This window comes from Borostomias antarcticus, assembly GCF_949987555.1.
Source record: "Borostomias antarcticus genome assembly, chromosome: 25".
NCBI lineage: Eukaryota > Metazoa > Chordata > Actinopteri > Stomiiformes > Stomiidae > Borostomias > Borostomias antarcticus.
In genome coordinates this window covers 13,251,062-13,278,496 of record NC_140258.1, presented here as the reverse complement: position 1 = coordinate 13,278,496, position 27,435 = coordinate 13,251,062, and the positions used below count along the sequence as shown (strand labels likewise).

Genomic DNA, 27,435 nt, shown 5'->3' with positions numbered 1-27,435 from the left:
TAGATAGCTAAACATAGAGTCCAGAACACTTATTGTAAGCCAAAATAGTGAGTAAAGAAATACCTGCAAAATGTACATAGTGGGTTAGGATTACAAACTAACCTCAACCCTAAACTTAACCCTATGCTAACTCTAACCCCACACTAACCCTCACCCTAAACAAAGAACATACATCAAGACATGAAAGTGTACTATATAACTACAGTCCCATGAGTCTGAGGCCTCACCTGCTTTGTCCTCCAGCTGTTTGAAAGGCTTGGTGACACTCTCCAGCTGCCTGGCGAGGTCCGCCCTCAGGTAGTCCTCCGTCACCAGGCCAGACAGCTCTGAGCACAGCCCCTCCGCCTCCTTCAGCCTCTTCCTTTCATCCCTCAGCCGGGCGGCGATGGCGTTCGCCTCCTCCAGCTGCTTCTTCACCACCTCCGGCTGGGTGCTGAGGGCCTGCTGGCCGCCGAGCTGGCTCTCCACCAGGGCGGCGCTCTGGCTCAGGCCCCTCAGCAGCCCCTGGAACTGGCCTGATTTCCCCACAGCCTGGTCGATGAGGCCGGCTCTCTGGCCCAGCTGCCCGGTCAGGCCCTGCCACTTCTGGGTGACGAGGGCCAGCTGCTCCCGGACCTCCTTAGCTCCACAGGGGTCCTGCTGGGCAGGGGAGCCCAAGATGGCGGCAGCAGCCTGGGTGAGCTGCTCGTACTGCGGCCTGCGGCTTTCAAACTCGTTCTGGAGGATCTGTGGGAGTCGAGAGGGGGACGATCAAAACGGGAAATGATCATCAGCTGTGTAAAAGGGCTTGATCTAGTGTAACAGCGCCAGTTAAAGTCCTGTTTCCAAGATTCAGATTACAGTCTAATCTAGTACCTGAAATATCCTCTCAAATGGAGAATCTCCAGTAGCATTGTAATCAAGGACTAAGCTCAACCGGTGAACCTTCTCCTGATCTCTCCGTGTCCGTACCTGGACTTGTTGCTTCTGCGTGTTGAGCATGTTGGGGTCCATGGACAGCGGCCCCAGGACACTCATCATCAGCTCCTTCTCAGACAGCCACTGGCGCAGCTGCGGCTCGGTGCTCTGGAACACCTCCATGTTCCTGTTGGAGCGCTCCAGGCTCTGCTTCCTGTCCTCCACGCGCCCGCTGACCTCCTCCCAGCCCGCGTCTGCCCACGGGACCACGGATAGGTGAGCAGCGTCGTCACAGAGACGTCACGTACGTAACCTAATCTAAATCCGGTCGTGATCGATCTTGCTACCGCTGAGGTGTTGTATTATAAGTGTTGCATTGAAATGCCATAATCTGGTGTCGGATGGAAGACATCCAAACAAGACATTTAACATGAATGATGAGCGCTAAGGAGTGCTTCAGTGTTTTTAGTTGGAATAACACAGTAATCGATCATCCCCACAGCCCCCACATCCCCTGACGCGCCAAGAGAGGGAGTAGAGCCACAGGGAACACCTGACCTCACTGCTGGACCGTGTTCTCGCCACTACGAGGGGCGGATGTGAGGACTGACACCAACATATCTCTGCTTCTCTCTGAGTCAGGAACTGGTCATGTATCGATCGCCTCGTTAAGAGGGGTCAGGGAAGAATTTTTACAGCTCACTTATCTGGCCCCCGGGTGATTACTGTTTTTTTGCTTCCCTCTGGAATATGTAGAGGTGGGTCGTATGCCCACCTCCCTTGTTCTCTGTAAAGCGCATTGTGTTGCCTCTGGGTATGAAATGCGCTATATAAATAAAGCTTTGATTGATTGATTGATGTAAATCCATCTGTAAAATCTGTAATATGGGGTGTGTACAGTACATACTGTATTCTGTTCTAGCGAGTCTATGCGGTCCAGACGTACCTATCTGCGCCAGCATCTGCTTCCATTCGGCTGCTTCAGGAGAGTCTGGGTGAATCTCTATCAGGTGGAGCAGCTTCTCTCTCAGCTTCTGGAGCTGATCCTTCTTCTGCTTCATGTCCTCCTCAAAGGCCTGTCGGAGGGAGACACACACACACAGCTAACTAAAACCAGTCTCTGAGTTTACATTCCTAAAACAGCTGGATGAATCAACTCATTGTGTGACCTGTGAAAGCTACAGCCAGAACACAAACTCTAATTGTCTAGCTACCGTGTTACAGCAGTAAATCTGCCGCCTTCCACATGGGAACCAAAACATCTACTGCACCACTAGACTAAGAGAGAATCAGAGGTCATATTTTTGTCTTTTTGAGTCACAGGTAGGGCAAGTCCACCTATACTGTGTGGTAGCTATAAATAAAAGTTCAAAGAGAGTCTGGGGATGCTGACTGTACTATTCATGATGATGTATTGCCATACTCTGGTGCTGAATGGAAGACATCCAAACAAGACATTTAAAATGTACCTCACGGGAGCTGAGGACTGCTTCAGTGTTTTTTGGTGCGTTTGAGTATTTAACACAAGAAAGCAAAGGAATAACAGACACACAAATCAGTCATGCCAACACATCCCCACACCCCCCAGTCTTGGAGGACTTTTGAAAGACAATGAAAGCTATGAGGAGAACAAAAACAAACTGTCTACGAGGTGGCTCTGTGGTAGCTCCATATCGTTTGTCGAGATAATTCAAGATTCAAATAGCCGTTTCTGGGCGTTGTCCTTTTTCTTCGGGGTAAACGCACGGTACTTGGACTGTCACGCCGTACCTTCTGCTGCTCCAGCTGGGTCTTCACAGACTGGCTCCCGGCTGCCCCGGAGCTCCAGGCGGCCGCCGTCTTCTTCGCCTCCTTCAGCCAGGTCATCATGGCGCCCGTCTCCCGCTGGGCCTCCTGGAGCTGCTGCAGCAGCCCTCCCAGCTCCGCCGCCCTGCCGCGCAGACGCTCCCCCAGGCCCTGGTAACCCTCGTTGATGAAGGACACGTTCTGCTGCACCACCGTCAGCTCTGAGGGTGGTCAGACCGCGGAAGAGAGGAATGGATGGCTTTGAATGACGGAGCAAACTAAGCATCCATCTGGGATTGTTACTGTACATTAATAGGCTGGCTCTCTAGAAAACGGGTTCAATCAGAGATAGATAAGATTGTGTTATTTATACTAAGCAACCTGACTTGTTGTGAGCAGTTAGGGTAGATCAATAGGGATTCATATATACAGTTCATTATGGTATTAATTAATGCATTGTTGTGCGTTTATACAGTTGCTTTAAAAAAAAAAAAAAAGTCCAAGCAGGAAGTAACCCAAGTAGCCATTGGATTTATAGCTGTGTGATGAGACGTTGTTATGGTCCCATGTAGACATGGAACACTGTGTTTACACTGTTCTCATCACCACATGCTGAACTAGTCCAAATGTTTACCTTTATTGGTTAGGTAGGCGTGGTTCCCGGCACCTTCACCATTAGTAACAGCTGACACAGAAACACACAAGATAGTGCTTATTTTCGAAGTACAAAACAAGCAGAAGCAACCCGTCTATATTGCAATGTTTCAAACAAGACTATGATCATTTCACAGATCATCACTGCCGGGTTAGTGGTTACAATCACATCTGTGTTTCCATAAACAGAATCATGCTTGCAGCCTACTCAGCCAGCTCAGCTCTTATATTCAATTTCCGATCGGTTAATTCAGTCAAACCTCTATAAATAGGATGTGCTGTGTGTGAGCTCATGCCGGTCAAACAGACTATCATGCTGGCGCTGCTTCCAAACAATCTAACCAAGCAATCAGGAAGAGAGTGAGCGTCTCCAAAACGTACCTGACTTGTGTGACGTTTTGGTCTTGGACTTGGCGGGAGAAGTGAGAAGGCTGATGAGGTTACACAGAGCAGATCCCTTGGTATTTAAGTCTTGGATCGCGGGGCCTTTGGACGCCCACTCGTCCATTAAGCCCTGCAGAGAGATCAGTCGGTCTCATGACAACGGTTTACACAAGAGCATCCAGCGCATGCAGTCATCTTCAATACCTGGAACGTGAGATGGCTGAACAATTCTGAATGAGTGTTGTTGAGAGAAGCAAGGCCAAACAAGAACATTATTTGGAGGAGAGTTCTAGATAAAAAATCCCCCTCCGGGGAAATTCCAGCTGTCTCAGAAGATCATTAATTCAAATTTAAACTGTAATTTTCCTCATTGCACGAGGAAATTATTCAGTATGTAAATGTGTTATTAAGCACCAAAGGCACTGCACATCAAACGTCGAAGTCTGACCCATTTAGTTGTGGTTCATAACTGTCTCCTCACCCCCTTCTCAGTGACATCTCAGCTTATCTGACACTGGGAGTTTTTCTGGCGGCGAGTCAGACTAACAGAGTCAGACTTTCACTCCCTTGAGTGTTCATCTTCCATTAGTTTGTCAGAGAACACACAGAGGTGAGGACAGAGAGGGTGGAACTGGGATCTACCTCACTACTCTGATCTAAAGTCCTTTACAAAAACACATCTACTGCCAGAAATCTTACACGGCAGTAGAGTTTGGACATGGCTCTTTATTAGAGGAGAATGGAAAGAACTGGAAAATCTATAAAGTGATTTTTCTGCAGCGCTGATGGAACACACTTCTACGAAGGTTCCCCTCCCACATCCCCTCTGGTTGAACCATCCATACGGGTGTAGAGCATGAGTTACTGAGACATCGATCGATGAGCGTGTTTTGTTTTCACACAGGTTTGATGGACCGTAACGACTGGTGGACCGTACTTCACGTAGATCCACCCACTTTTGTATTGCTCTGTTTGAATTGATCTTTTACAGGCTCCCTCTATACGCTTTCAATAGCTTCCTCGGGAGACCTGGTTCACACATGAGAATACCTATGTACAGTATACACTATGTATGATTTCATTATGAGTGTGTGTGTGAATAAAAAATCTAATAAAATTGTAAAAAATCAATTCACTGCGGTAATTGCGTCTCTGAACATCTATAGTGCACAGACACACACAGCCTGGTGACTCACGTTGACTTTCTGCAGGTCCTTCCCCAAGGCCTGCTGACCGCTGGCCGCCTGGAGAACCGGAACCTTCCCTGCCGCCTCCTCCAGCCAGCTCTGGAGGGCTGAGGCCGCAGACCTGAAGTCTCCCAACTGGTCCTGGCAGGACGACACCTCCTCCTCTCTGGGGTGCAAAGAGAACAACATAATGTATCTATGTACAGTACGTATGTATTTATGTAGATGTAAACACTCTTTGAAGCAAAGTGTCTGACTTTTCCTGGAGGGAAAGTACAGCTTTTTTCGGTACAGCGGTACATGTCTCTAGATTATTCCAAATGGGGGGCATAAAATGTGAATGTCTAAACATGAGGTTGACATGTTTACTCCCCTGGATTATGTATTATTTGACGTAAAATGTCTTTGAGTTTTACCGGAAAGAGATTCACAAATAAAATGAGTTGTGGCATCTTACTTTTCTCTCACGGTGTCCTTGAAGGAGTTGAAGATGTTGGAGAGGGTGTCCATCTTGGCCTGGATCTGGGCCCTGCTGCCCTCGGGGCCCAGGCTGGACAGCTCCTTACCCAGCCTCTGTAGATTCTCCACCTCCTTGGCATGCTCTGACAACTCAGCATTGGTGTCCTACGATCACAGGAAGACGTTACATTTCATTACAGTCATTTAGCAGATGCTTTTATCCAAAACAACTTACAATAAGACCATTATATGGGAAGGACCTCAGTGGAAACACTGTAAATTCCTTATGTTGAACATAGAAGGACTGGCTGGCTATAATGAATGACAGCCTATAGCCTAGACCTGAAAGCGCTTTTCAGTGGAGAATCTCCATGGACATTATTTAGTCTTAGTACTGTATGTCAATTGGGATCCTGTCAAATAGTATGTGATGACCTGTAGCTTTACCTGCATGAGCTGGGAGAGTTCATTGACATTCTTCCCCGGCCCGTCCGTTTCAGACAGCTGCTGCGAGCGCTTCAGAACAAAGTTCTGCACCTTCTCCGATGTCTTCTCAAACTCTTCCACCTTGTCCTTCAGCCGCTCCAGCTTCTCCACCTTCTGCTTGTGCTGCTGGCCGGCGTCGGAGAAGCGCTGAGTCAGGGCGGCCATCTTGTTCTGCAGGAGGGCGGCCGCTGAGCGGTCTGCCGTCTCTGCAAACTTCTTAACCTTGGCCTTCATGGCGGAGATGCTGCTCTGACGACTAGATATGTCCTGCTCCAGGGCCTAGATGAAATACAGCACAAGAAATACTAAGAAAGAGATGTTCTTAGAAATACAAGAACACATGACACATGTTCTTAGAGGCCTTGTTGTTCCCACTAAATTTTATCAAAACATTCAATATGCCTATTCATGACTAATGTGGACTCGGAAGACTACTTCAATCTTTATTTGAATCTCAGCTAGCGCCTTAGCTATGGCTAATCTTCCTGGAGCCTGGAATAAGACATTACAAACAGTGACGGACGCAAGATTTGACAGTCATCAGGGTAGACAAATGATCAAACATCGAATGATACAGAGGTCTTTTTTGGGGGGAATACATACCGCCTCTTTGCTGAGTGCATCCCCGATGGCTGTGGAGTCCAGAGGCACCTGTCCGTTCTCCCTCACACTCTTCTCCACGCCCTCCATCCATCCCATCATCTCGTCCAGGCCGTCCTGCACGCTGAGTGAGCGTGTCAGGGTCATCTGCAGCTTCTCGTTGCGGTCAGTCACAGACTTGGACAGGTTGTCATACCTCTCCGTGATGTCATCTACCGGGGCAATGACACAAGGTGAAGTTTGTCAGACAGCGTAGTAGTTCTGTTCTGCACAGGTTAGAGAAGCCAAATAAGGACTTTCTACATGCTACAGCTAATGATCTGTGTGCAGCGCAGCTAAGATAATATAAGTATGGACATTCTTCAACAGTCTAGACCGGGGCTGCATGTATGGCCAGTCATATACATATAAGGATCTTTCTTAGGCTGACAGTGTGTAGTTATGAGTATGTGTCTATGGATATCCCCAACAGATTTGACTGTCTGTTAGTTCATCTCTGAGTTAGGGTCATAAACATGGAAAAGATTATAGCCTTTATAGCTCCAGCACGTACAAAGTTTATATTTGAGATTGAGCCAAGAACATTACCGTTAGAGATAAGGGAAACAACACAAATATGTCAACATCTCAGTTTCACCCCACATTCCTGGAGCACTATCTCACTGTCAGTGATGGTGAAGTGTGGTGGGGGCGTTTATTTGGCTGGTGAAATATCCACACATCAGCACCGGGAGAGAGGCTGCACCGTCTCCTCACCTACTGTCTCCTGGATCTCATCCTGATTGGATAAGAGGTCCCCCTCGGAGGTGACAAGCGAATCAGCAGTTCTGCGTAGCGTCTCCATGGCGTTCTGGCGCCCTGTGGTCTGACCTTGTAGAGCCTGCAGCGGGCGGAGACAGGAGGGGAGGGTCAGAGACTCTGCAACGCAATCGTATTAAAGTGTGTGACTACTGCGCTATGAGCGGATGCAGCTACGAGCCAAGGAACGAGGGGGAATTCAGTCTGCTTCAATTTCAAGGTTTGTGAGTTTGGGTACTGTACATAATGGTTATGTGTTCCATCAATTCACCATGCATATGAGGTTTTAACATAACTATTTGGTGGGTAAGAAATATATCCCAACACAATGGTATTACTTACCTTTAAAACAAACCTTTTCACACACCTTTGGACTGTACTTATGACAAATAGTTACACAAGTGTTGTGATGATGAATGTCAACCTGCAGGCCGGTCATGTAGAAATACAGCTCTATAGAAGGTGGTTTGTTCTATTAATATCTGTGGTGAGAACCTGAATCCCTCTCCATGTTGTCACACTCTACACACCCAGTGTTTGGCCCTCAGGGGGGAAAGTCAGCATTTTTCGGAGGTGATTAGTAAGCTAAATCCGGAAACAGTGTTGAATTATTCCGTTGCAGGCGCCACTAACGTGTCTATATCTCTGCTTTCTGACTCATTGCTACTCCATGATGTATTGCTCTCTTTATCTTTATCTCTTTCTCTCCCTCTCTCTCCATCCACCATCCTCTCCCTTTCTCTCTCTCTCTCTCTCTCTCTCATTCTCTTGGTGTTTCTCTCTGTCCACATCCATAATCTCTCTCTCCCCTCTCTCTCTATTTCCCTCTCTGTCTCTCTCAGTCTCTCTTGCTTTCTCTCCATCTCATGCAGTCCAGACCAGCTGTAGTGAATTTGTCTCTGTGACAGGGACACAGTATAATCTATTTAAGGACAATGTCCGTTCTCTGCACCTCCGTCAATATCAATCTCAATCTCTCTCTCTCTTTCTCCATCTCTCTCTCTCTGTCCTACGTAAGTAATACACCAACCAGAGACCTTAGCTATTCATGTCTTGGACCACTCTGAGTTTAAACTCGGACCCTATAAATAGCGTTGTGTTGTTTTAAAGTGAGTGGAAACACTGTATATGGATAAGCAGTGTGATGACCTGAGCCCCCCATTCAGAGCTCAGAGGCATGAGTAACCTCACAACCAGAGCTGTTCTGTAAACAACTTGGCCAGTATGCATGCCCAGACTTTCACATGGTGATGTGTGATGTGCTGCGTGCTTTGTATTGATAAAGGTTGTTTTTATGTGTGTGTGTGTGCGTGTGTCTCTGTGTATATGTGCCTGTATATGTGTGCCTGTAGGTGTGTGTGTGTGTGTGTGTGTTGTTTCCTGCCTTGGTGTCTTCCAGCTGCTTCTGTAGAGTCTGGGGGTCTGCAGCGATGGCCTCGGCCTGCTGCCTCCTGGCCTCGTCCTCGGAGGCGTTGAGCCACTTGAGAAGCCCTGCGGACGAGTCCTCGTACCTCTGGTACTTGTCCACCACATCTTTCAGGTTGTTCCCCAACTGGTTGCACTGAAACACAAGAGTTGAAACGTTGGGAGATACTGCACACTCACCAGGCTGCCGTCACCTTGTTCGAAGAGATATGCAGCCACCCTGTGGCCAGTTGTGGGTATTGCACCCTGAACAGCCCAGTATCCCAGTATGAAAATTAAATAAATGTTGGGCATTCTGCTAAAATACTTAAATGTAGTCTACAACTGCTCTATTCACAAGGAAACGCATAGACAACTGGGACACAGGGACACAGGGACACAGGGACATAGCTCTACCTGGGAGTGAAGGGCTTTGTAGCGACTGGACGCCGCGTCCAGCTTGTCCTTCACGGCAGCGCAGGTTCCCGAGGTGTCCAGCTGGGCGTCCTCCCCCGGGTCCGTCCGTCCACAGGCCCGGGCCACGTCCAGAACCTTCTGTCCCGAGATGGTGATGAACCGCAGGTCCCCCTTGTGGGAGATGACGTCCTCAGAGAAGCTCTTCTGCCGGTGGAGCTTCTCCCTCAGGACGTCCAGGCAGCCGGCCGGAGTCCCCAGCTCCTCCATGTCCCTCTGCGCCTGCCGTAGCCACGTCTCAAACTCCTCACAGTCCCCCTGGAACTTCTCCAGCTCCTCCTGCACACACTGCACCTGAGAGGCGGAGTCATTGATAGATTGATTCATTGATTAGTTGGTCAACTGGTGAATTAAAGTTGATTTGTTGATTGATGTGTTGGTTGGTTGATTGATCTTGAATGTCAACTGATATACTGTATCTTGTACCTGCTTCATCTGCTGCTCGGCCTGGGTGAGCGAGGCCTCATAGCGCCCCCTAAGCTCCTGGATGTCCTTCTGCAGCTTGTCCTTCTCGCCGGGGGACAGCACCTCGGCCTGGCGGTCCAGCAGAGCCTGGGCTGATTGGGTGGCCTGGGTCAGAGCCTGCTGCTGGGACAGGATCTCATCATGACGGGCCTGGACAGGAGAGAGCAGAGAGGGAGGAGAGAGGTCTCTTACTCTTCAAACACAAGCTCTAAATTATCTAACAGTAACGACTGCTAATATTTAGGTGCAAGATAGAGGGAGAATGGCATCGTGGTCACCAGCCACAAGCTCAAATGATGAGAGAAATTATTTAACATTAACAACTGATTATTATTTGGGTGGGATGCAGGGAGAGAGACTTAGACAGGCATCTTAGTCAACAACATTGTAAAGAATCAAGACGGGTCATAGTGTTGTGTTTCCAATGTGTTGTGATCTGAACTGATGACTTTTTCACTATTACTAATTTACAGCAGTTGCTTAGATGATGCGAGCATACCCGCCAATCTAACCGCATAGGTGACCTTACCTTGACCCTGTCGTACTGCTTGTCCAGACCTGCGGAGGTCTTCCCTTCGGCCGGCCTCTCGGGGCCGTTATCAGTGGTCGATAGGTTTCCGTTGGGGTCGTCGTCGGCTCCCAGGATGCCTTTGGCGGAGGTGTCAAACGGTGCGTTGCCGTTCTGTTTGGCCATGTGGTCCGTCTGGTCCTCCCCGCTCTGCTTCTCCGAGCCGATGTTGGAGATCCAGCCCAGAAGACCCTCAATCTTGTTCTTACTCTCCTCCAGCTGCTCCACAGCGGCCACCTACACGACAGCAGAGGGAGGTTCATGTGCTTAAATGACGAATGAATTCAAGCGATTCAAAGAGAAAAGAGCTGTGTTTGGAATCGCTCCCTCGTTCCCTATTTCCCTATTCCCTATATAGGGTTCACCATGTAGTGAACTACCTAGGGAACGGAGAAAATGTAGGGTGCATGCACTGTTCTCTGCAAATCAAGGTGAATTGTGGGTAATAAATAGTGGACTATATAGGGAACGAAAATTCCGTGGAGAATTCGGACACTACAAACAAAATGGCTGACGCCCTATATAGTGCACTATATAGTGAATAGGGAGCGATTCCGAACACAGCTAAGGTGTCTTCTTTGCTTGAATGGTTGCAAGAGCAGTGCAAAACAGCAATTTCTTTTTCATATTTTTTAAATCATTAATCAATTCTCTGACGGCCCTGTCTAACCCTATTTCAACCTCAGAGGCCACAAGACAAATACAGGTACATTTCAGAAAATATTTCACTTTGTGTAAAATGTCACTCTTTGAATTAAATTACGGAAAATATTAGTTACTTTTTCACAATATTCTAATTTTCTGAGACGCACTTGTAGATCCTACAGTGCTGAATGTGTAGAAATCCACCATGTTCTCTAACCTTCTCACTCTCCTGTTTGATGGCAGTGGTCACCAACTTATCCAGGTCTTTCTTTGAATCCTCTGCCCGCTGGCTGATGAACTTGGCCTTGCACTTGGCGTCCTCCAGCTTCCTCTCGATGGCAGAGACCTGCTCTGGGGTCAGCTTGCTGCGGTTCTCGTCCAGGAACTTCTTAGTGCCGGAGACGATCTCGCTCAGGGCACTGGCGTTCATCTGGACATCCTTCTGCAGAGCCTGGAAACGTAACAGAGGATTTCATTCATTGGTTTATTTGTCCAGGTGCACACTGCATGAAAACAAATGACCCATCTGTTGCACCACCAATGTGATGCTCTAATTTCCAAGACCTATCCCTGGAACATCGAACATACAGTATATTTAGGCTACAGGGAAAAAAACATGTACAGTAAATAAGAATGTATCCAAATCACTTAAATCTCTGCCGTTCAATGTTAAGCTGATACATTTCTCTACATCAATTTGCGAGATCTTTGACCCTGCAGAGATCATTCCAGCCCTGGTTAACTGTCCTTCAATAAAAAGCAATGTGTTTTACAAAATGTAAAAGTATTTTTAATATAAAATGCATTTGCATGCATACAATAATTTATCAACGTTATACTGTATATATAAAGACAGTAATATATATATATATATATCACCACATATTGTGCAGCGTTACCAGGAATGATTCATCACGCACAACATGTGGTGATGTCAGTGTAAGACGAGCCAGTGCTGTTCTGTCCTCTACCTGCTGCTCCTGCTGACACTGCTGAAGGTCCTCTGCACTCTCAGCATCCCTGGTCTGCTGCTGTTGACCAATCAGACGGTTCTCTGCCTGAGTCAGGCCATCACACACCTCCTGCATCTTCTCCTCCAACTCCTTCTGTTTCTCCGCCACACACTAGAGAGACCACAGCACCCAGTTAGACCCGATAGCTCCGGACACAAAGCCTTTAGGTTACGCATTGTACCCCGTGGTTCTCTGATGGAGAGAACGAGATGGGACCATACAGAATTTCGTCTTTCGGTGCAGTTCTCAGATCTATAATCCCAGGCCAAAGCTTGGCCTGCTGTCACTTGAATCACTCAAAACAAACGTCTTCAACATAAACATTCAACTTGCTCGGGCCAGGTCTGAGTATGCTGTAAACATGCTAGCCAACCGCCTGCGTTGGGACAGGAGTGAGGACAGAGAGACAGATAGATATGACGTGTGTTATAGTGAGTTAGTGCTGAGGTCTGTGGAGCCAAGCCTCCCCATGCTGAAGAGGCATTGTCCACTGTTAAGTGTTCAAGGGTGTCTTGAAGCCTGTAAAATGTGAACACAAGCAGGAGAAGAGTTAGTATTGGCCTGCGGTCAAGCTTGAAAACATGCAATACGGTCAATTAAGATGAGCACTTTCATCTTCAACACTAACCCTAAATCAAGCCTCTTAATGTAAGTAAATGTGCCATCTGTGCTAAATGTGTGATTATTGAATCTATTCTAGTATATTCTCTTTGAAATACAGTTCATGGACATGCATAGTGAACACCCATTCCTGAACTTCATTCCTGTGCTCACCGCACCAACTCAAACACATCCATGGTTTAATCAAGACTACATATCTGACATGCCCTATGGCTTGTTGGACCATATCTCTGGTCCAGACCTTCTGCAGGCTCTCCTTCTCCCTGGCCTCCAGGAGCTGTTCCAGGGTGTGTTTTTGGTTGGCCACCAGCTCCTGCTGTTCCCTCAGAGCCCTCTGGGTGGCACTGAGAGACTGGAGCAGGTGCCGGCTCTGGGCCGGGCTGAGGAACTGAGCATGCTCAGAGATGAAGAACTGGATGTCGAATGCCGCTTCCTCCAGCTGCTGTTGCGTGTCCGACAGCCTTCTCTCCGCGTTCTAGGATCACACAGGATGGACGTCAAACCGACATCAGCATAATCAATCATGTGTCATTGGCTTGAAAACACATTTCATGTACTGTATGTAACTGCAGTATTCACAGTGGTTCTTTAGCTGACTGTTTTGAATGCATAATATGTTCATTAAATTATATCATAATTCATGATATGAACACAATACCCTGTTCTGCTGGATTGTGTGTTTCACTGCATCCAGGTCATATGTGTCCATCAAGTCCTGGTTTGAGACAATCTCAGGGTTGTCATGGATACAGCATGACAGCCTATCAAGGGTACTGTATAGTCCCTGGTAAGTGGACTCCAGATGGGCCTGAAAAAAAGATGACATTTCACAACATAAAGACTCACTGTACAGATACTGCATCTCTGTGTTATTATATCCAAGACCACAATCACAACACCGACGTCAACACTGACCTTTTCTAGGTCAATAGCCTTTGTAAGAACAAAAGTCCTTTCTGCAGAGATTTTTTGAACATCTGTGAAAGCTGGCTGCAAGTCTATGTATGCCGAGGCCAAGTCTTGGTGGATTTGCGTGGGAACACATTCACCAGCGCACTGTAACAGCTGCCTGGCTATCTCCAGGTCTCTGGTTAGAACACCAGTCAGAGTGGACAGACTGGCTCCCAGTGACTAGAGATGGAGTGAGTTTAGTCAGAAGAGAGAAACATGAAATGTAAAAAGTGGCTGTACAGAAATTGACAGTGACAGTGTGAGCAATGTCCAAGCAAAGGAGAAAGAACTCAAAGAGTAAGCATGCAAAGATACAGAGATAGAGGGAGTGATCTAAAGTGATTAACAGTATTCATGGTATTAATGTCTGTTGTGTAGAGCCAACCAATCAGATAGCCAACCTGAGATTCCCCCAGCTGACCCACTAACGCCTCCATGTTGCTTCCCAGGGGGCCCTGGGTCAGAAGGTCACTCCTGATGTCCTCTAAGAAATCCATGTGATCCTGAAGTCTGCCCACACACTCCAGATAATCCTGAGTGGAGTACTTCTGATGAAAACAGATGGACAAGATGCACAGATTAGGAATATCATCTCATCATCTACGTATATCATCTAATTCACATAATGGTCCAACAAAGAGATCCCTCATTAGAGCGTGGGAAAGGTTCTTACCATAACTTCTGCTTTCATCTCTCCAGCTTTCCCCATGCTTGAGGCTACCTCAGCACTCGCCTGTCGGTCCACCTCAGCAGAGTGACGGAGATCGGGCCTGTCTGCCGACACTGCCCCCTCGGTCTCGTCCTCTGAGCTTTCCTCCTGGATGCTCTCTAGGGGGCACCACGTCCTGTCTTGCTGGCGACCGCCTCCCATCATACAGGTCAGGGTCTCCATGACGTCCCTCAGCACCCCCGGGTCCTGGCTGGAGGAGACATTCTGGATCACCTGCAGCAGCTGTGACTGCATCTGGACCACGTCGGCGCTCCTCTCCGGGCCAGACGTGTCTTTCCTCTCAGCGGAGCGGGGGGTTTCCTGTCTCAGCACATCCGGGGGGACATCCGAGCTGCTGCTCTCCACGAGTCCACGGTCTGGAGCCCCTCCCCCTGGGGGCTCAGGGATGGTCTGGTTAACGCTGACGACATCCTGGTTCTCTTCCTTCAGCGGGACCCCGATGTCCCCCCCTTCCACCCTCATCTTCGCCAGCTGGTCCAGACCAGGCCTGATGGTGTTGTAGGGAACTGAAGCAGGGGCAGAGGCATCGTCAGATATGCTGGAGGGGTCGGCAGCCACTAGCCGGGGACTCTCGACAGGATTCCCTCCATGGCAGGCTGTATCCGATTCCTGACGTCCTCCGTCACGTGTTAGATCTGATCCCAGACCAGGCTCTGACGCAGGACTCTCTCCATGGCGTGCTGTGTCCGATTCCAGACGTGCTCTTCCATGTGCTAGATCTGATCCCAGACCAGGCTCTGACCCATTAAGTGGATGTCCTGAGGTGCTGTTTGATGCTGAGGGAGAGCTTGAGGATGGGACCTTCTCATGTGCACTTGGTTTCTGTTTGTTGTTATCTGTCTGTACTATCAATGCTGTCTTGGACACAGTGTCTCCGCTGATCTGGTCAGGACCCTGTAGGCAGACCTTAGTGGGCTGTCTCTCTGGAGTGTTTTTAGTGTCAGACTCCCTGCTTGATCCAAGCTCATTTCTAGCTTTAGCATCTGCATCGGACTGATTTCTACATGTCAGAGTTGGATCTGGGGTGAGTCTGCAAGATTGATCATTGGTGAGAGCAGGCTTGGACTTCTCTAAATCAGTTGTATGGTGGCTGTCATGATTACTTACTTCTGTGTTCATTGCATCAGACACAATGGGTGAATCAGAGGAGCCATTCAACTGAGTGTTACTTAGATGGACAGGTTCATTCTGACTGTGCCAATTTTGAACAGATCTAGGCTCGACATCCCCGCCAGCGTTAGACCTAACAACTACCTGCTGAGGCAACACGGTATCTGACAATGAATATTCAGGATAGTTTTCAATTGCTTCTATTTTCCCAGGAGCAGACTCAGGCATTGAGCTAGTGATACAGCCAGACAGATCCTTGGGTGAGGAGGTGTCTACTCTCTCTGTTGTCTCCCTTAACGGAGGAGTCTGGACAGCAGTCAGCACGTTCTCTGACCTCCTCTCCTCAGACAAAACGTCGCTTTGCGACGAACAGGAAACACCTGAGTCACTCTGGACCGGACTCACGGTCTGATTCCCTACCACCTCCACCTGTCTGTAGCCTGCCCCGATCGGGCTTTCTAGACCGAAGCCGACAGCCTCTCTCTCACCAATCCGACCAGGGAAGCCGTCTGTCTGCCTGTCTTCCTCAGACTCACCCTGACGTAGTCTGCCATCGATGACACCGAGTGGATGTTGTGACATGTTTGATAAAGTGTTATTTTGGGTGGCATTTCTGGATCCGTGGACCATATCTGACAGGTAATCTCTGCTGAGATGCACTGGTGAGTCACAATCTTGCCTTGGTAAAGACGTGTCAGTGTGATGGATGGCATAGTCCTCTGTTAACTGATTGGACAGGATGGGTGAGATCATCTGTCTCTGGGCAGACCTGTACGGAAGAAGTGAAGAGCTGACAGAGTAGCACTGTTCTTGGGTTCTTATGGCCTCCGGGTCTTCCGCTACATATTCATTCTCAGTCTGCAGCCCTAACAAATTTAGCTCATCAGAAAGGTCCAGGACCATCACTGCCACTTTTTTCTCAGTGTGTGGCCTCAGCATATTCTCAGCCTCCATGTCATCAATAAATCCCAGCCGTAGGGCGTCAGAGACAGAGTGAGTGCACTTTCTCTCTGGTTCGATGATGGCTTTATGTGTAGGCTCTGAGTGAAGGATTGTCTTAGCCAGATCATCGCTAACCAGACCTGATTCCAGAGCCTCAGTCACAGTGATGGTGTAGCCAACGTTGGAGTCATATACCCCAGCAAGCAGGCTCTGCTGCTCCATGATCCGCAGGGCCACCTGTGTGGATATGGATCCAACTGACACAGCCTCCTGTACAGTGGACATGGTGCCTTTCTGATCCCCTACCGCCCCTCTCCTGTGAAGCTGCAGGGCCAGAACCTCCAACACGGTCTCCTCGTCCACTAGGCCCTTCTCCAGGGCAGCCTCCAGGTCGTAACGCTTCCCTGAGGTCACATCCAGGATGCCCCCCTCCTCTACCTGCGCCTTCAGGAGATGGATGGCATAGCCTCTCTCATCCTCATCCTCCCACTCCTCCTCGAAGCACGTAGAGTCTGTGACCCTGTCAACGGCATCTGGTACTTCACTGGCCAACGACGATGAATCTGGCTTGGCCTCTGTTTGTGTCTGCCCAGAAGGTGCCAATAGAGTTGTGGGACTTGATAGTGTGGATTCATGCATTTCCGATGGTAAGGGTGTATCTGTCCCATTCATCCAGCAGGATCTAGGAGGGACTGAGCTTCCTGGAATTGTTTGGTCGGCTAAACCAGCATTGGACATCTGCTTTGGCTGATCAACTGAACTGTTTCCTGAGGTCACAACAAGGATGCTCTCCTCCTCCTGGATGGAATAGCCTCTCTCATGTTCACCCTCCCATACTTCCAAAGAGTATGGAGAGTCTGTGACCTTGTCTACAGCGTCTGGTACTTCACTGAATGATGATGAATCTGGCTTTGCCTCAGGTTGTGCCTGGCAAAAGGGTGCCAATAGAGTCAAGGGACTTGACAGTGTGGATTCATGTGTTCCAGTGGGCAAGCTTGTGTCTGTTCCACTCACCAAGCAGGATGCAGGGGGGGGTGAGCTTTTTGGAATAGTTTGATAGGCTGAATCAGCCTTAGCAGTCTGCTTTGGTTGGTCAACGGTAACATTTCCCAAGTCTTTCACAGGAACTGGGCTTGTGCTGTTTGTGTACTTTTGAGAGATCCTCTCAGACAATCCATCAGTATCTGGTTGTGTGGTGTTCCTCATCTCCAGTTCATCTTGTCCTGGCACACTTGCCCCGTTTACAGTACAGGGTTTAGTTTCAGACTGGATAGCATTCTCCCCCTGAACAACATCCTGTGACCTGTGAGTTCCTTCGTCTTTCAACATTTGATCTGTTTCTTCATGGATTTGCAAGAGAACCAGCTCCTCTTTACTACTTTTAAAAGATTGTTCTGAATTGCTTGATACTTCTGAAATATCCTCCTTCATATGAGCATCATCACTGTCTGAACCGTCAAATGAAAGAGAGTCCTGTCCTTCGCTTTCCATCTCCTCTGTTGTGTCTTCCATTAAAAGTTCAGCCATTTTAGTCAACTGGCCATCAAATATCAACAATCGTTGCCCTGATGTTGGATCCATGTAACTGTTCATCATGAGATAGGAGACAAAGAGTTGCTTTGCCTCTGAGGTAGATGGGACATTGAGGTTCTGTCCCTCCACCTCTAGATCATCTCTGGGACTGTGACATCCTTGAATGTGTAGCTCCTTGAACATCAACCAGGAGGAGAACCTGGCATTGAGCTCCTCAACATCCGGAAACACGTCTGGAATCTTGATCGTCTTCAAGACCTCTGCTGTGTGTTTGTTAATCAAACCGTTCTGAGCAGCAGAGTTGATATCGACGACCTCTGAGTTTTCTGGGATGTAGAAGGCCGCTATCTTCTGTCTGTTGCTGAGCAGCTTGTAGGCAAGCTGGTTGGTGATGACGTCTTGCTGCAGACAGGTGGAGATGGTGAGGATCTCCCCGGAGTGAGGCCACAACATCCCCATGAAGCCCCCTTGTCTCTCCAGCACTAGGAGAGCACTGCTGGAGCTCATCAAGTCACACTGGACAGCTTCATCGACTGTCAGACGCTTTCCATTCTGGGGATTGATGATGCCGCCATTTTGTGTCTGCAGGCTCAGTATGCCAGAGGCAATGTCGGGGTCAATGAGGCTCTCTGACATGGCTTCCTCCACAGTCAGTTTACGGCCCGTTTTAGAGTCAATGATCCCGCCGGCAAACATCTGAGCCCCGAGTAGCCTCAGCATGGTGTCACGATCAATCAAGCCTTCGTGAGCTGCCCTCAGCACACTGACTTCCCTCCCTGAGCTCAGCACTATGGTTCCATGATGGGTTTCCTTCACAGGCAGCAGCCTCAGGCCAGTCTCCTCATGAAGAACACTCCTCTGGACCAACTGGCCTAAGGACACCTTTTCACCTGTGGTGGGGATGATCAGGTAATTCTGGTTGCTCTGTGTCTCCAGGAACTGTACATAGAGAAGGGTAGGGATCAGTCCAAGTTGGAAGGCTCCCTCCAGGGTCAGTGCATCCCCAGTGTAGGAGACCCTAAGACCCCCAGTGGCCAGCTGGATCTCCATGACCTTGATGGCCAGACGTTCGGAAATGGCCCCCTCTCTGAATGCTGCTATCACAGGCAGGGGCTCTGAGGAAAATGTGGTGTTCTGGAGGATGTTGTTAGCTTCATTTAGATCCTGTAGTTGCCTCCACATCGGCTCATCGATGAGGTTCTGTTGGAGAGCGTCGTCCAGATCCACAGACCCCCTGCTCTCTGGCAAAGTGAGGCCAGACGTGATGAGCTGGGCCTCCAGGAGACTGAGCCCGGTGATCTGGTCCAGCAGGCCTCTCTGGACAGAACCAAACACTGAGTAGATTTTCCCACTTCCAGTCTCCAGAATACCTTCAATGGTCCGGATATCCTGTGGGATAACAAGAAAGTATAGGTAATTAAACACTGTGACTGTACTCTCCAGCAAGTAGTTAAATTGAATATGATTAACGTGAGTTCATTTTAATTGCACACTGTATTTGTTGATAACTAACCAATATCAAATCGATATACATTCTACATCAACAGTTGTTTTCAAAAGCAAGGTGAAACTTGTACTCACCCATCAGACAAGCGTGTGCATGTTAAGAGTTCATGTGCAAAATTGATGCAAGACTGTGACAGCGTTTCAACAGCAAGAAGAACATTGGACACATTGAAAGCTGACATGCATCTGTGAACGGAATTCAGTATCTTGCCAAACAAGAGAGCAAGTTAGACACACAACACACAAAGAGGGTTATATTGGCTGGGTGGACACCTGTAGGTATGGGAAACAGAATTCCAGAGATTTGGGTTCAGAGATGACTGTGAAAGGTCAGAATGAGGAAGGGTATTGTGGTTCAGTCAGGAAGCATGTTTACAGCATACTCAGTTTCCTTGCGTTTCATTGGATAAAATCCTGCTGAGGAAGTTCCCTATGATTGTTGCTGTTTTAGAATCAGTATGGATGGCACAAGAGAATCTCATCATGCTAGAAATCCTACCAGGAACAGGTTAGTCATGCAATCGCACAGTAGACAGAAGTGCATTTTCCAGTCCACACTGTGTACAATAGGCTACTATGCACCCCAGTGCAGAACTGAGGTGCAGTATCCAACCTGGTCAACAGGGGGCGTCTGCTGGGAGAGATCACTGTAGGCCTGATGCAGCAGTTTCAGCTGCTCCCTGGCCGTGTGCTGCTCCTCCTCTGTCATCCTGCAAGGCAACACATATCAGGATTACTGTGTTATAAACATATTCATATTATATATAACTACTGCCTATGTTTTCAATGTGATACAGACATGACCACAAGTCACAATCGCTCTCAATCCCAAGCATGTTATGCAATTACAATTAACTCACTTGTCACTGTGCTTAGTCAGCATCATCTGTGTGGTCCTCAGAGCCTCTGCAATCTGTTCTTTCTTGGTCACAATCTCTTCCATCGTAGTCTGGAATGGAACAGAGAACTGTGTGTAACTACAAACTGTATACTTGTTTTACATGTTATTTGTACTACAACTTGTGCCACATTATAACTTGTATTGAGGAATCTGAACATAATAAAATGTTTCTAATTGGCAAGGCTTCTAATGAATATGAGATTCTTACAACTTGACTTTAATGCACTGTGCTTGAACAGAAATGCCCCTGATACATTTTGAAGTAGCTTTACTGTATATTTATTTATTTAGAAGTTTATTTCAGGGACAAAATACAAATACATTAGTCTCCTTAGAGAGAAGATGCATTGTACTAGATTATAGCTTTTGCTAATTTCCATCTCCAGTCCCATATACATACAATAATACAATAAAATGATGCAATAAAACATGCATTCGTACAATACGATGAAAACATGCATTTACATATTAAAACACTGCATTACAGATTCCATGTCATACTCCTCCTTCCCCTCTCATATCACAGTATATCATGAAACTCTTCCTATGAAGAGAAACCCCATTGTGCTGCTTTAAATATATTTTATGGGCATCCAATTGGACGATGTCAAACAGTTTTTTATGCTGCTATTTTGTCCAAGTCTCCCTTCTAAAAGAGATCACTGATCTCAATGGGACTAACCTGGTTAAATAAAGCTTTTTTTTTTTTTTAACACTGTCAAACTAAAATGTTTGTCTCATGGAGATCCCTTACAACTTATAGTGTGGGAAAATAAAAACTATAGTATATGTTTATAGTCAAGTTGTTTTCTTTGATATAATGTTAGTGCTTGTGCAACTGTTTTATCAGAGATCACATAGGAAACTGTATGGACTACATAAATAATCTAATTTATGGGACTAAATAATCCCAACCTTGGGGCAATGACTGTTCTGATCATGGGCACAGCTGTCAGGTTTCAACCCTGATTTATATTGTGTGTTTCTGATGGAGTAATAAATGAATGAAAAAAAGTAAATAAATGATAAAAGAGAATCAAACATACATGTTTGTTTATTGGAAACCATGCAAATACAGTTACGAGTGAGAGCGTGTGCAATATTTGCGAAAGATTGGGGCTGGGCATGAAAAAGTATAATAATTTTCTAATAAGATGTAATATACACAACCTATGTGAAAATATACACATATTCATAGGTAAAGTATGAATATGACTCAACAGTGTGGATAATAGAAAGTGGCAGTCTATGTGTTTTATGCACACTGTATTTACCTGGGGCTTACTAGAGGCCTCTGTGCTGGCCTTAGCATCTTTGCTCAAGTGGGGTTTCACACTGGACATCCAGTGCAATAGCTTGCTAACTTTATCACCATGCTCTTTCTTCTCCTCATCAACAGATCGCTAGAAGTCGAAAAGAGAGTTTCGTAAAGAATGTTAAGGTTGAGTTTCTATAACAGCATCATTACAGATTATTTGACATGTAGACATTGCACATCAGAAAACCCCACACAAAATCCCAGCCATGTTATGGACCCCGTTAGAAAATGGCTATAGGGCTATGAACCATTAATTTTCATAACACATGAATCATGTTTTTTCTATGAAACCAGAGTTTACTACTTAATATAATTGTACATAATTTTATCACTACATAATTTTATTGTTTCTTTACTGTTGTGAAATGTTTAATAATGTTTAGTAATAATAGTAATATAGACAGCAAGTATCAAAATAAACATTCATTCACCTCTTTTCACAATTGAAAAACAAACATTTCACCCAGATTGGCCGCTCAAAAATAAATTCTCAAATACTCAAAGCCAAAGTGTTCCCATTTCCCTCAACTAAGTACAAGACCTATTTATTAAACATACACATTGAAAGTTGAATATATTGTTTTCTATAAATGTTTAATATTTACATTCATTCACTTAACACAGGCTATGGGCAACCCTGTATATTTAGATGTGGCGATAGGTCCAGATGTATTGGAATAAGGACTTGGCTCCAACACTGTGAGACTTAGTGGCTTCTAGTAATCTCAAACCAGTGTGGCAGTCATAGACACCTCTCTCCAGGGCCTCCTTGAAAGAGATCTTTCTCTTAGTCTTTGGGCAAGTGAGGCTTTTTGAGTGAGATTTGTCATCTTTCAGTACTGCTGCTGTGGCCTTGTCTATCAGGCAGCTCTGGATGGCCTCCTCTAGAGATATTCTGTCATGGGTCTCAGGGTTGATCAGTCCTCCTGTCAGGAGCTGGTACTCCAGACAGCGAAGAGCCACGTCTTTGGGGAACAGGTTCTCCTGAGCTGCCTGAGACACACTCAAGGTTTTAGCTGTCTGGGGGTGAATGATACCGTAGTAAGCTTGCTCGCATTGCTGGAGCTGACGAGCAAGAGATTCATCCAGGAGACCGGTTCTGACAGCCTCAGTGACTGGGGCTTTCTCTCCAGATGCTGGGTTGCAAATGCCCCCCGTGCAGGCCTGGGCCTCAAGAAGCCTCAGTGCAGTCAGTCTATCTATCAGGTTCTGCTGAAGAGAATAGAGAACTGACAGACGCCTCTTCTGGGTGACATCCCATAGCCCAGCAAGAGGACTATTGGGGTCCTCAACAACAACCATCCTGGACAAGATGAGGTCTGCCAGCTCGTAGATGCTGAGGTGCCCACTGCGATAGCTCACCAATTCTGTTGTTTCCAGAAACCTTTGACTCAGAGCAGTTTCAATGCAAATCTGTCTACCGCTTTTCAGGTCGGTGATGATGCATAGAGGGCTCCCGTTGGAGTCAACGATCGACTTCCCCTGCCACTCGCTGTCTTGCTGTGAAAGAAACAGGTAGGTTCTCTTGTCGATGTGGCCACTCTTATACGCTTCAAAGGTTGACATCTCCACCCCAGCATTACTGCTGACGACTGATACTCTGTGAGAATTGGCAGGGGACAAACCAGACAGATGCCTTTCGCCTAAAGGCAGCAGAAAGACTCCACCGTCAGTGTCGTAGATGCATATCTTCAGCAGTTCACAGTAGTAGTCCTTCTGCCCTGAGTCGGGGTTGTGGAAGCTTTTGGGGTTACCGACTGGATCATAGAGACTCTGTAAGGTGGCTTTGTTTATGATCCCCTGATCGATTGCGATGTTCGGGGGCACCCTGATGCCCATTACTGGGTTCACCACCCCTCCAGTGGCTAGCTGGACCTCAAGCATTTTCTTTCCTTTGTGTCTCTCAAGGGTCCTCTCCTCCATGGCCTGGAACACAGATAGTGTTTTACCACCATGGACATATCCACTGACTGCCTTTTCAGCATCCAACAGTTTGTCTGTCAGGTCAGCCCCAATTATGCCTTTCTCCAGAGCATCTTCGACTGAGAGGGAGACTCCAGTGGCAGGGTCTATAATACAGCCTGTTGCAGCCTGAGCTTCCAAGAACTCAACAGCGTATGTCTGAGCTAGGAGGCCTTTCTCTGCAGCTTCCAAAAAGGATATTTTTTTCCTGCTTGACTCAATGTAAATTCCGGCAATGGAAGTTGGTTTGCCGATGAACTGAGCAAGCGATTCTTGCACCTCTTCTACCGTGATGAGGCCTGTTTCTATCTTTTGTAGGATTTCTCTCTCCAGGAGTTTGGTTTTGATCAACTTCCTGATACTGATGCTTCCTCTGAGTCCTGGGAGCTTTGGCGAGGCCCGTGGGGCAGATGACTCACTCTTCACTACCTCAATCTCATTCAGGCACTCTTTCAACTTGTAGGCAGAATGAGACATTGTGAATGACACAGCTTTAACGTTAGATGAACTCATGCTAGTGGTGTTTGATGTGATATTTTGACTTTTTTCTTCTTGTCCATCCACAGACACAATGTTGTTCTTTGTCATTGATACAGATTCAGATGTTTTACCCTGGGTCTGGGAAACGACATTCTGAGAATCTTTTTGCTGAATGGTTGTTGTTTGGAGAGAAGAGCTGTTGGTAGCTTTTCTCATGGTTTGTTCCTGTGAGATGCTTTGATTGTGGACTGTCTGATCCTGTGAGATGCTTTGATTTTGGACAATTTGATCCTGTGCAGTTATTGGATTGTGGAAAGTCTTATCCTGTGAAATTATTGAATTGTGAGCAGTTTGGTCCTGTGAGATGCTTTGGTTTTGGGAAAACTGGTCCTGTGAGATGCTTTGATTAGGGACAATCTCTCTTTTGTCTTGCTTGACCTTCTTAAGCTCTTCCATAACTCTGTTTTTCTCCATTAATGCTATCTGTAGGCATGGAAATAGAAAAGCTATTAGATATGTGAAATTACACAAAAATAAATTCAAAACTTTAACTTGCTAAGAGGTATTTACAAATATATGTAAACTGTCATCTTTCTCATAGAATGCTATGGTAAACATTTTCAATAATTTTAAAGATAATCATGGATGTATACCTCTGATGACACCTTCATCTTGACAAGCTCCTCCTCTAGATTCTGTTTTGCATTTTCGTATGAAGACATGATTTTCTTTGTCATCAGAAGCTCTGTCTTCAGTTTGGCAACCTCGTTATCTTTAGCACACTGGTGATTGGTTTGACTTGCAGCAGCCTCCAGTTCCTTTGTCTTCCTGCTCTCAGTGCTGATAGTGACCTCCAGCTTCAGGACCTTTTCCTGAAGACTCTTGACCTCCGTTACATAGGACAAAACCTGCTCATTCAGAGACCGGGCTTCCTTTTCTTTCATCTCCAGTTTCCTCTCCCTGTCTGCCAGCATCTGTTTGAGACTGGTGGTCTCCTTAGAGCTCTCTTTGTGGAGGTTTTCAAAGTGAGTTATGTTGGAGTTCAGCTTCGTTTTAACAGTCTCCAGTTGAGCAATTTGAGATTTGGCCTCCAGTAAGTTGTGGCTAATGGTAGTTCTCTCTTGCTGTACTTTGTCCATCTTGATACGCAGCTCATTTAACTGCTGCTGAGCTTCTTGCTTTATCTTCAGTGTGCTCTCATTGAATGTTTTCAATTGCTCAATTTCTTGTTTCAAATACTTGTTATTCATCTCAGCTGATACCGTGCTCTGCAATTTCTCCTGAGAACGGACTTCCTTTTCCTTTAACTCCAGTTTCCTCTCACTGTCTGTCAGCATCTGCTTGAGCCTGGTGGTCTCCTTAGAGCTCTCCTTGTGGAGGTTTTCAAAGTGAGTAATGTTTGAGTTTAGTTTCTTTTTCTCAGTCTCCATTTGAGCAATTTGAGATTTTGCCTTCAGTAAGTCATGGCTGATGGTGTTTTTCTCTTGTTGTACTTTGTCAATCTTGATACGCAGCTCATTTAACTGCTGTTGTGCTTCTTGCTTTATCTTCATTGTGCTCTCATTGAATGTTTTCAACTGCTCAATTTCTTGTTTCAAATGTTTGTTATCCATGTCAGCTGATACCATGCTGTGCGAATGCTCTTGAGATTTCTGTTGCATCTCCAGTTTGATCTGAGACTGCTGTACAAGGAACTTCTGCTGCATCTCAGTCTGAACCAACTGCAGCTGCCTCTCATAAGCCGTCTTCTGGAGTTCAAGTTTGCTTTTCAAGTCTTCCAGCATTCGTTTACAGTTCTCTAGTTGGTTCTCCACCTGTTTGGACTTCAGCTGAAGGTCAGAACTTTCTTTCTGCTTCTGCTTGACCTCCAGTTGGGTCTGTTCCAGCTTTCCTTTAAGAGTGTTGACCTCAGATGTGAATGACAGGGTTTTCTCTTGGGCTATACTCTTGTCCCTCTGGAGAACCGAGATTTCCTGTTTGAAGTTGGTTGAGCTGGAGGTGATTTCTTTCAGAATCAATCTGTTCTTTTGAAGCTCTGATTCCAACTCAGTGATTTTAGATTGTTTATTTTTCCCCAACTGAGTCTCTCTAATCAATTCATCAGTTGCCCTTTTTAGGGCAGAACTCAGTTCTGCCAATTCAGCTTTCAGGTTTTCCAGTTTCTGGTCAGACAATTTCTTGTCTTTCTGAAGAGAGCTGATATCCTGCTTTAGACTTGCTGTCATTTTCTCTGAACTTCCACTTATTCCTTTAATACTCTGCTTACATTGAAGTAGCTCACTCTCTAACATCTTCACTTTATTGAGATATTTCTGTCCCTCAGTTGACTCCCTCTGGAATTCTGCCATGGTTTTCTTCAGGGTGATGTTCAGATCATTGACCTCTGACTTGTGTCCCTTGACTTCCTGGTTGGCCTGATTCCTCTCTGTGCTAACAGAGTTGAGCTCCAACTTGAGAGTTCGGATTTCCTTCTCATAATTGGTGATGGTCAAGCTGAGGGACGTATTCTTCTGCTGCAGCTCAGCTGTCTTTCTCACCTCATCATTGTAATCCCTCAGTTTGATCTGAAGCTCGTGTGAAGTCTTGGTCTTCTTCAGCAACTCCTCTTCTATTATCCCTACCTGTGATTTTGTGCCCTCCACCTGAGACTTGAGGATGTTTATCTGCTGGTCTTTGCTTCTGACCTCCATCATCACCTTGTCAAGTTGGGCTTTTACAGTCTTCATGTTATGTTCCATCTCCATATTTGTCTTCTTCAGGTCATCTGCTTGGTTCTGCAACTGAGTGATCACAATTACACTCTTTTGGAGCTCTGTGTGCAGGTTCCTAGATTTGAGCTGCAGGTCCTGTTCAGATGTCTGCTTTATGACAGATTCCTCTTTCATTTTTTGAAGCTGCTGTTTCCAGCTCTCCATCTCAATTTTCAATGATTTAATCTTTTGTTCAGAGGAGGTTTTATCTTGCTCTAATGACTCAACATTAACCCGAAGACCCCTTATATCATTGTCTAACAACATATTAATTCTGGCCAGCTCGCTGACCTTGAACTTCAGCTGATCTGCCTCTGTCTGTTTAGAGCTCAGTTCGTCCTCCATGCATCTCATCTTGTGATTGGTCTCCTGCTCCATGGTGCTTCTCTGGAGTAGCTTCCCTTGGTTGATTTTCAACTGTTCTTTTATGCCTTCAGCCTCGGTCTTATGGAACAAAGTCTTCTGTTCTAACGAGGACTTATCCCTCTGGAGGGAATTGATCTGCTCTTGAAACACATAGATGGATGTCTTCAGTTTGGTCACTTCTTGCCTAAGCTCCTCAGACTTCTGCCTCATGTCACTACTCTCCTGCTCCATGTCCAGTTGAAGCTTCTTCAGCCTGTTGTTGCCGTCATCCAACAGTTCTTTGAAGCGTTGAGCTTTCTCCTCAGCTATGTTCTTATGCATCAGCACAGTGTTCAACTCTGACTTCAACGTCTTGATCTCTGTTTCTGCATTTTTCTTCACCATGGTTAGCTCCTCCAGTTTCTGCTGCAGGACTTGCTGGATGCTATTGGAGGAGTGCTGCATGC

The 27,435-nt window shown here is 46.6% G+C and overlaps 2 protein-coding genes across 2 annotated transcripts in view; both read right to left on the bottom strand.

Moving 5' to 3' along the window:
• Nucleotides 1-27,435, bottom strand: part of dst (dystonin) — a gene marked incomplete at its 5' end in the record, with an annotated part of 129,628 nt that overhangs the window by 46,240 nt on the left and 55,953 nt on the right. The window contains 20 exons of the mRNA XM_084458642.1: nucleotides 228-726; nucleotides 952-1,151; nucleotides 1,844-1,973; nucleotides 2,668-2,903; nucleotides 3,317-3,367; nucleotides 3,718-3,850; nucleotides 4,917-5,073; nucleotides 5,365-5,531; nucleotides 5,814-6,131; nucleotides 6,456-6,664; nucleotides 7,209-7,332; nucleotides 8,635-8,811; nucleotides 9,072-9,422; nucleotides 9,555-9,743; nucleotides 10,123-10,398; nucleotides 11,024-11,257; nucleotides 11,778-11,930; nucleotides 19,826-19,922; nucleotides 20,073-20,161; nucleotides 21,388-21,516. Of these exons, the coding sequence (XP_084314768.1) occupies nucleotides 228-726; nucleotides 952-1,151; nucleotides 1,844-1,973; nucleotides 2,668-2,903; nucleotides 3,317-3,367; nucleotides 3,718-3,850; nucleotides 4,917-5,073; nucleotides 5,365-5,531; nucleotides 5,814-6,131; nucleotides 6,456-6,664; nucleotides 7,209-7,332; nucleotides 8,635-8,811; nucleotides 9,072-9,422; nucleotides 9,555-9,743; nucleotides 10,123-10,398; nucleotides 11,024-11,257; nucleotides 11,778-11,930; nucleotides 19,826-19,922; nucleotides 20,073-20,161; nucleotides 21,388-21,516 (3,919 nt within the window). The remainder of the gene's footprint in view (nucleotides 1-227; nucleotides 727-951; nucleotides 1,152-1,843; nucleotides 1,974-2,667; nucleotides 2,904-3,316; nucleotides 3,368-3,717; nucleotides 3,851-4,916; nucleotides 5,074-5,364; nucleotides 5,532-5,813; nucleotides 6,132-6,455; nucleotides 6,665-7,208; nucleotides 7,333-8,634; nucleotides 8,812-9,071; nucleotides 9,423-9,554; nucleotides 9,744-10,122; nucleotides 10,399-11,023; nucleotides 11,258-11,777; nucleotides 11,931-19,825; nucleotides 19,923-20,072; nucleotides 20,162-21,387; nucleotides 21,517-27,435) is intronic.
• Nucleotides 11,988-19,729, bottom strand: LOC311325893 (uncharacterized protein; the record flags this gene model as incomplete). Its single annotated transcript, XM_084458711.1, has 7 exons — nucleotides 11,988-12,011; nucleotides 12,682-12,915; nucleotides 13,793-13,939; nucleotides 14,065-14,659; nucleotides 15,911-16,758; nucleotides 17,797-19,095; nucleotides 19,712-19,729. 7 exons carry the CDS (start codon nucleotides 19,727-19,729, stop codon nucleotides 11,988-11,990), a joined length of 3,165 nt encoding a protein of 1,054 aa, XP_084314837.1.